Here is an 8,987-nt window from a genome sequence, read left to right as displayed (position 1 = left end):
CATTAATTAGAATGTGGACTAGGCATTCCCCTTTACCTTACAGTTACTTTGGGATGTTATACCTACAGTAGTATTTTGGGGTCTCTGAAAGTAGTAGATGTTGGGCCAAATGAAACCAGAGATGAAGCTGGAACTTTGTCTCTGAAGAGCAACTCACAGAGTAATGTGAAATGGAAGTATGTGAGGGATATGGAGGCATCTCATTCAGATGTCTGAGAAGGCCTGAAGAAGAAAATATTAAGGGCCAGACTGTCCTCTAAAAATAGTCTTGGAATGAAATTTTGCTGGCTTCATATATAGCAGTGCAACTCTGCTAAAGTCAATTGAATTGACTACTCCTAGCATGAGAACAGAATTTGTTCCTAAGACTATCTTTTTGAAAATCCATACACAATCATTAGAGGTGTATTTTACTCTTTACATATCCCATAATTGTGGTTACATTTGTTTTTTTTGTAGCTGGTAACCTCTAGTTTTGTTCTGCTGCTAAAGTTGAATGATTTTTTTCTCTTTATTTCTTGATACAGTTTAGCAAGACTGATCTGTTATGTCTGTACTGGCTGTTCAATAAGAGAAATTTTAGTTGTGATATGGAGAATGCTCCCTCTAAACTAATAACTGACCTTTCTCTTTCTTGTTTGACAAGCTGTTTTTCTTTTCACAAATCACCTTAGCTTGGATTGTTGATGGGTTTTGGTGCTGGTGTGTGCTTTTCTGTCTGCTCTTACTACACAGAGTCCAAGTTTGGTGAAGGGGGTGCTCTGCATGTTTACAACCAGTTCTAAAATTATAGCAGGGTTGTAAATACAGCTATGGTGGTAATTTAGGACTATTCTAGCAGCAGTTCGTGCTTTGTGAAGTCATGTGACTTCATTGTCCTCCATGCTAGCCTGCAGGCTTTTTCAGAATGAGAAGTAGTCTCTTGAGTTCACAGTTGCATGCAAAGCTGTACCCTAAGATTTACGATCTAAACCATTTGTTTGCAAGGTGATTTGCTCATAAAGATGCACTGTGGCATTCATTTTTTGAAAAACAAATGAACATAAGAATAATCTAGTGAAGTTTTTTCACTGATTAGGTTTTGTGGTTTCAGCCTAGTCGAATTTTTTGACCATATTATTAAACCACTGCATAATTGAATGTGACCGGTAATCTCTCTGCTCAGGAGTGAAAGTACAGTGCTAGCAAGAGATCTGCAAGTCAAGAGTGAATATAGAGTGACGAGGGGAAGCATAAAAGCAACTGCGTGCCCCTTATGCCTGGCTCTAGCCAATATTGTGAATTAGTCCTTATAAACTCTTTAAAAGCCTTTAAGATAAGTGCTCTCCTGCTAGAAAGTTCAAAAGATCCTGCCTTAGTGAAGTGATGATGCATTTGAAAGAAGAATAGTCTTCAAACATGGCCAGTAATAAGAAACCTCCAGAAAAAAGAAATAAAAGAAATCAAAACTGAGGCCCCAATCCTGAAGTCTCTCTGCGCAGAACTCCAATATATTTCAGTGGGAGTTTCATGGAAGGAGGGATTTCAGAATGTTAGTAAGATAATTGCTTTCTTTACCTGTACGTGCAATTTCCTCTTCTTAATAACAATTTTAAATGTACGTATGTCCTAAAATTCCCATCTTTTCAGATTACTGGGCAGTAGGTATATGGAAATCATGTGGGGTTTTTTTAAGCAATTATTTCCTTTGTTCAGGGTCAAACCAACAAATTTTCTTTTCTGGTGTCAAACCCACGCAGAGGATTTAAAAAGCATGCTACCTTGAGTGACACACAAATTAAAGGTGAAATCTCTAAATTCCCCTTCCTCCCAAACTGCTAGGCTGTAGTACCTAAGGATTGTATCCTATAGTCTCTACTAGCCAGAAATCACATTTGTCACATCAAAGGAGAAACATCTTACATATTAAGTAATAATTAAAATTTTTAAAAAATGATGGAGTTTAGCAAAGTAGTTCAGTGGGATTCTAGCTCTGGAGCCAGTGATTGCTGTAAGGGATTAAGGGGAGCAAAAATGATGAGTGGAATTTGAAGAGAATTCATTCTCTTTTTAATGAAAATGTAAAGAATGTAAACTTTCTGGAAAAGCACATTGATGATCTGAAAACTCAGCTTCCCCCTCCAAGCCCACCAAACATTTGCTGAATGGTTTGCTACTATAAGTGACCATCTGATCATGGAGGGGTGAAGAGAGATTTTCAGATAACATATACTGGAAAATATTATGTCCACATTTTTGCTGTTCTCTTACCAGTGTCAGGCTAGGTCTACATTACACTTACAGGGGTATAACTAGGTTGCTCAGGGGTGCAAAAAATCCATACCTGTGAGCAATGCAGTTCTACTGACCAAACTACAGCCCCAAAGAGAAATGAGTTCAGATCAGGGAAGGAGGAATGGGACACACCCGATGTAAGGACTAAAAGCAGGAGAGGCAACATGTTATGAAAATCACACTGACAAAATCTAAGGACAAAAATCAGCACCTTTATTTTCTAGAAAATGCAGTACTATTGGGAGAATAAATAAGGTGTTTGTCGACAAGTCATTTTTAACACATTGCAAGGCCAATCATGAAATGCTCCACATGGTGCTTGTGTGATAAACACAATGAATTGAAGCTGGCATTTAAATCTGGTTTTGGTTTTCATGTCTGAGCATGCAGTATGGTTTCACCTGAAGTACTGTCCTGCTTTCTCTTTCATATCAAAGATGACAAATTATGTGCTTTAGGACTGCACTACTTTTATATTACTACAGTGAAAGTTCAGCTAGCAATCACTACACCCCATCAGCTTCAGAAAGGAAAGATATTGGCAAGTGAGTGGTAGAAAAAAGGATTTCAGCAAACGAAGAGGGACTGTTTCTTTTTCCACTTGAGAGTTTAATCTGCCTTCCTTTTTAGTTGTTTGTGCCTCCACTGTCAGAAATAGACATTATGCCGGGATATTCTAGCTACTGGCTCAAAAGCCTTATGATGTGTCCTCAATGAAATGATTTGTCCTTTCCTTGAGAAAACTGGGAAATTTTCTTATCAGCAAACGTGTTTTAACCTGTATTTTTCATTCCTATAATTAAAGTGAAACAAAACAATATGAGAAATGATGTCATCGTATCCTTATTAGGCAACCAGCAGCCAGTAATGTCTTTGTAAAGGAGACAAATCTCTAATCTTCCTGTCATGACACAAAGAAGGGACAGGGTCTGGGTCTGAAGGACAACATTGTCCATCCCAGCCACTTGGGCTAAGGTTTATATGAGGACAATATATCCTAGGATCTCATTTTCTAAACATTCTGCGAGAACATCCTTTTTTTTAAATGGAGACTGTATGGGATATTTCTTCTTGAAATCTCTCTAGTACTTCCTTTCTACAGGGTTATTCTGTTTCCAAGGCCCTTGAATTTAGTACAAGGACCTTAACAGGGCAATCCTGTAAGTGTCTTCCCCTCCTGCAATAGGGAGTGTAAGGATTGGCTGAATATGAAGAGGGAAGGTGCCCTGCCAGTCGGTGTGGGGTGGACACAATCTGCGCCCTGTACACCCCCAGAACAATCATGGCTAAGTGAGTCAGAATGTTTCCAAGGATTGCCACTACAGCATGAGTTCTTTGTACCCCACCACAGTGGTTTAGGAGCCACAATGTGTACTGATAATAATAAAATGGTGTTAACCAAGTCTAATAAAACAACTCTTCCAATTACTTTCCTAAAGTAAATAAGGTGCCCTCTTTATTTCAATGGCAAACTTTCATGGTTACCTAAATGGGTAATGACATGGTAAAGATACAAATGCATTGTCCAGTGCTAATGATTAAGGTTATTCTTATGGAAAGAGAATCCTTCCTCTTCAATCCATCTCTCTCACCTTGCTCCTTTACACTGTGTGCCATTACTGTCTGTGACATCTAGCCATTCTAACAATCACCAGCTATAATGTCAGATTAAGACCTCTTAAAACCACAGGGCTAATTTATATGATATCTTATTTACACATGCCTTTCTCCTGAAATATTTCCAAGGTACTGCTCTATCAGCAGGAGTGCCAGTGTAGACCTTGGTGTTGTCCGACCCTGTGCAGAGCTGGTCCAGAAGTTATGATGGTAAGAATGCTGGCAGCCAGCCTACATTAGCGCTACCACTGGTGGGAAACCTCTCAGAAAAAAGGCCAGTATAGACAAGGTGCTATTGGCACCAGTAATTCACACGAATGTGGAGAAAGAGAAAGCAGAGACAGGCCTAAACTTTAGATCTGAACAACTCCAAGCTTTAGATCCAGCTAGAAATGTCGTGGCTGAAGCTCTTTTCTCTAACTTTGGGGGGGGAAGCACCGGCTTGCTAATATTTTTTATTAATAGCATTACAGTAGTAGTAAAAATGCCATAAATAATGTATATGACTTTACACTGATGTGTATCTGCAGCATTTGAATAAGCACAAAGTTCATCATAAACAAACATGGGTGGGTGAAAAACCAAGGGGAAACAGTGAGGTACAGTAACCTGTTTCCTTACAACTGCTTTCTGCCCAAGAAAGGCTGAGGTTTATTTTGTAAACGGCACTGTTCTTGTACTGTACTTCCTGACAGACAGCATATAAAGTGGTGTTAAGCCATCGAAAGTGACACTCCAAAATAGAGGCAGATTTTGTGACATATTTACAAAATGCACATCAAGCTCTGAAACAAAAATGCAAAATGATTGCAGTTGCTAAACACTGTTGTTTACTTTTTCCATTTTAGATTAAAAATCTAAAACAATTTTGTGAAATGCAGACTGTAGAAAAAGATTACACATCTGCTGAGGGCACAGGTCTGTCTTGTTTTCAAACATGCTGTTTCGCAATATTGCACTTTCTATAAAACCACAAACTCCAGACATTTGGGAATCTTAATAACCAGGATGATAATTTCAAAACTAAACGTTGAGGCTAGTTTTAAATACTCAGTTTTGATTGTAAACAACTGAAGCTGTACACTCATTATTGGCTTTCATCGGGCTTTAAACTAATCTCTTAAAGTTATAAATGAAATATGACAGTAGCACTTTTCATTCTTTTATAATGTTTTGAAAAGGAGGAAAATAATTGGCAACAACTGGAGAAATCACTCTCCATCTCCTATAATATACTTAGAGATTTTAATTTTTAGGGTACTATTAAGTGTTCTGTGAATTTTAAAAGACAGGAGTATTTCCTGGATATATAACCATCTAAACATTTCCAAAGCCCGTTAGAACCTCATAAAATGGGGAAGTGCGGATGTCAAAGCCTATTAAATACACTGAATTTCCAAAAGAGGACACTCTTCATTTTGCTGTATCTTAAACAAAATGTACAAAACACTGTAGAAAAAAGTTAACTAGCCAATATCCAATTAATTAATTAACAATGCTAAGATTTTAACCTTATGTTCATTTAAAAGACATCAAGACTACAGAGAAGGCAGATAGCTGCAAATTTGGTTCTTGAATGCTATACCTGCTTTTCCATTGATTAAATTGCAGAGTTTTTCTTTGTACATTTTTGTAGTCTCCCCTGCCATAAACTTGCAAAGTTAAGAAAAGTAGTTATAGACATGTATCTGATATTGTCTTAACTTCCTAAAGTACATAATTCCAATAATTACATGTGACAGATGGGACAAATAAATTATGCCACAAATGCAACTGAATTAATGCTGAGAAAACAGTTTGCATAAGTTTTTTGTGAAAAACACATATGCCTATATTAAATTTATTCTATACCAATGAACTCATCTGGACAGTCTCCCAAAGGATTATTAATCATGAATTGAATTCCTGTCTGCTTTAGGACAAAGAACACAACATACTCTAGATGCTGCAGGAGTTCCATGTTTTGAAAAGCCATTTCAATTTAAACAGAAGTATGATGTGAATTGCAAAATGTTAACTGCTTAGATAAGTGAAAAATGAATACAGTTGTTGTCCTTTTACCTCTGTACATAAGAATCAGAATTGTGTGTCCTGTTTACCAAATTAAGACAAAAAGAACTGTTCTATTTTCTTGTTGAAAGGTAGGATATATGCAGTCCTTTGAAATAGTACAGTCTCTTTCATTCATTAAAAAAAAAAGTGTGTTAATCTAAGTAAAAGCGAATACATTCTTGTCCTTACTTTTAGACATTAGCGAGTGATAGATGAGGACCTATAGTTGGGTGATTTACTGATTTATCTGGATTCTTCCCAGAGTTATCGTTGCACATTTCTGGCATTTTCATGCACTTATTCATACAAGCATGCCAGCTCATTAAGGCACGCTGTTTGTGTAACATTTAGTATCAATGCTAACTGACTAAACAATGTTTCTTATGGGTATTGAGACAAATATCTTTGGACCAAGTGTGAGCATAGTGATGATTAAATGTACACAGTATTTACATAAAGAAATAATAATGATAAAGGGATGACACTAATTTTTCCTTTATTTTCAGTTTCTGCTCCATTTCCCCAGTGTGTGTTTCTCCTTTGCCCCCAGAACAAACCCAGACTGCTAAGAAGTCCACCTACAATGAAAAAAGTGTTCTCCGGTATGCTGCTTCACTGTTCATTTGGACGCTAAATTTAATGTAATAGGTACTGATTGAAACACTCATAGCCTACAAATTCTTCAGTCACACACATCTATCCCCTTCAATACTATCATAAATGTACTTTAAAGAGCAGAAATTGTGCTCTGCACAATAGAAGAGTCACCACAATAGAAATAAAATATAATGCAGCCACAAGAAAAGAAATAGGGCCACTAAAAGTCCCAAATGCTGTTTTTCTTTTATTCCTCTGTTTTAGTCATTTGGTCTGGCAGTTAATTCCTTGTTAACCCACACCTTGAGCTGATAACAGGTCTCCCAAACTTTGGATCTCAGATCATAACTTTGTTGCTAAAGTCACAGGTCTCTGTGGTAGTCGGGAATCCTTATCAGGGCCTTTTGTAGAGATAGGTCCAAGCCACAAACTTTGTGCCCTCTCCCCCCCCCACCCCCCCGACTGATTAGCTTTTATTCTTATTATAAGAATACTATTTTTATACCAATCTTTTCCTCCTTGACAGTGTGAGTATGCAAATCTGAACGCAACTAAAGACAGTTCTATTGATTGATATTTCTACTCTATGCCTTGTTCAGCCTTCCAGAGGTTTAAAACAGGTAGCATTTCTTTCTGCAATTGAGATGTAGCCTTTTTCTTTGGACAATATTCATGGAAAGTATTCTTTTAAAACATGTCCTTTTACTGACTGCAACTGCATGCAGAAAAGGAATATCAATTATTTGAAATTTGAAAAAAAAATTCAGAAACATATCAGAGAACCTCCAAAAGCTAATTTGGCAGTTTGATTTTAGATGAGTAAAAGGAAGCAATGCTACCAGTTACCTTCATTACATGCCACTCTCTTTCTCAAACGTGCTTCCTGCTGACCTCTTTTCTACATGTGTACATTCGAAACTAACTGTGGTTTTCTTCTGCTTGTACTTTGAAAGGCAGATGATTTGGAGTATTTCCTGACAAATATGTATCACACTGGACTGGATGTTGGCCTTTTAGAAAAAACCTAGCCCATCAAAGGCGATTTGTGCATGAAGATTCCTGATAAACTACTTAATTTTTCACAGGAAAAAAGCAGCAAGTAATGTCCAAAGTTGAACATATTTACTATGATGGGAGCAACTGTAAGAAATCTAAGGATGTGTTTTGTAAATGATGTGAATATTATTCTACAAAAAAATTATGGATTTCTTTGTTTAAAAAGAATACATGCACATCCAGAATCTTAACTGATGTTCTTTCTTAGAGCAATATATCATTTAAAATATCAGTTGCAGAAATGATTTAAAAAATATAAAGTTCCTAATTGAAATCCTATTCAAAAATTGTGGTCTTCAGAAACATGGCACAGCCACCGTGTTTTAGTGCCACTGGTGTTGATATCTGCAACTGAGATAGCAAATTAAGACTGCAGCATAAAGTAGAAAACCTTTAGGAAATGTCACTAGCAGTTTATCACTGTAAAATAGATAGGAGTCACAGTCCTTTAAATCTATAGTATGTGATGTTCTATTTACATGTATCCTAAATGACAGTGTTAATGTGACTAGATATATAACATTTGGCAGAATCGTCTCTCTTTTTAATGTATGCTTAGACATTTTCCAAGATGGCGCGTGCACGCACACACATATATAAAAAAGAGTTAGTTTTAAAAAGTAACCCTAGAAGAATATTGCAGATAATGTGGTATAAACGCACAGTGTTTGAGGGAAAAATATTACTTTGTTGAAAAACAGAGTTCTGTAGGTTGAGTTTGGCACTACTTTATCACTATGTCACTTTCTTTTTGATTGAAGATAGTTCTTTCTGAATCTCGCTGAATTTTGGTCGGTTTTCTGGTTTGTAGTCCCAGCATCTCTGCATTATTTTATATATTTCCTCTGGGCACTTTTGAGGTGCTGACATTCGATATCCTGACATGCAAAGATAAAAAGGGGAAAAGTTTAGTATGCAAAAATAACAAACTGAACAAATGTTTAAAAATGAATGAGCAAAGTTCCTTGAGGTCACTACATACAACATTTTATAAGGTCAGATTTATGCATCTCCTAGGTATAAATTAGATGATTTTCACACTATGAAAGTTATAGTGCTTGACTAGCAAACTAAACACTGCTCAGATTGGGAAAGGTAAATTGTCAGTATGCTCCTCCAACTGCCTAAAAATTCACTCTCCTCATCCTAGGAAAATGACTGGACTTGACATGAAGAAGAGGAGCCAATCTTTGTGTCATGAAAATCCAATAAACTACAGGAATGCTAACAAATTAAAAGGTTTCAGAGTAGCAGCCATGTTAGTCTGTATCCGCAAAAAGAACAGGAGTACTTGTGGCACCTTAGAGACTAACAAATTTATTAGAGCATAAGCTTTCGTGGGCTACAACCCACTTCTTCGGATGCATATAGAAGAAGTGGGTTGTAGCCCA

At 36.8% G+C, this 8,987-nt stretch overlaps 1 protein-coding gene across 2 annotated transcripts in view; it reads right to left on the bottom strand.

Annotated features, from left to right (window-relative positions):
* Positions 1–7,899: 7,899 nt before the first annotated feature.
* The window catches only part of FER (FER tyrosine kinase), a 388,439-nt gene continuing 387,351 nt past the window's right edge, over positions 7,900–8,987 (bottom strand). For both annotated transcript variants that reach the window (XM_029910950.1, XM_029910951.1), the window contains one exon: positions 7,900–8,474. In XM_029910950.1, coding sequence (XP_029766810.1) covers positions 8,332–8,474 — 143 coding nt within the window. In that variant the 3' untranslated portion in view covers positions 7,900–8,331. The remainder of the gene's footprint in view (positions 8,475–8,987) is intronic.

The sequence above is a fragment of the Terrapene carolina genome, unplaced genomic scaffold (genome assembly GCF_002925995.2).
Source record: "Terrapene carolina triunguis isolate 2854851 unplaced genomic scaffold, T_m_triunguis-2.0 Scaffold69, whole genome shotgun sequence".
In the NCBI taxonomy this organism is placed as follows: Eukaryota; Metazoa; Chordata; order Testudines; family Emydidae; genus Terrapene; species Terrapene triunguis.
This window is presented reverse-complemented; position numbering and strand designations above follow the sequence as displayed.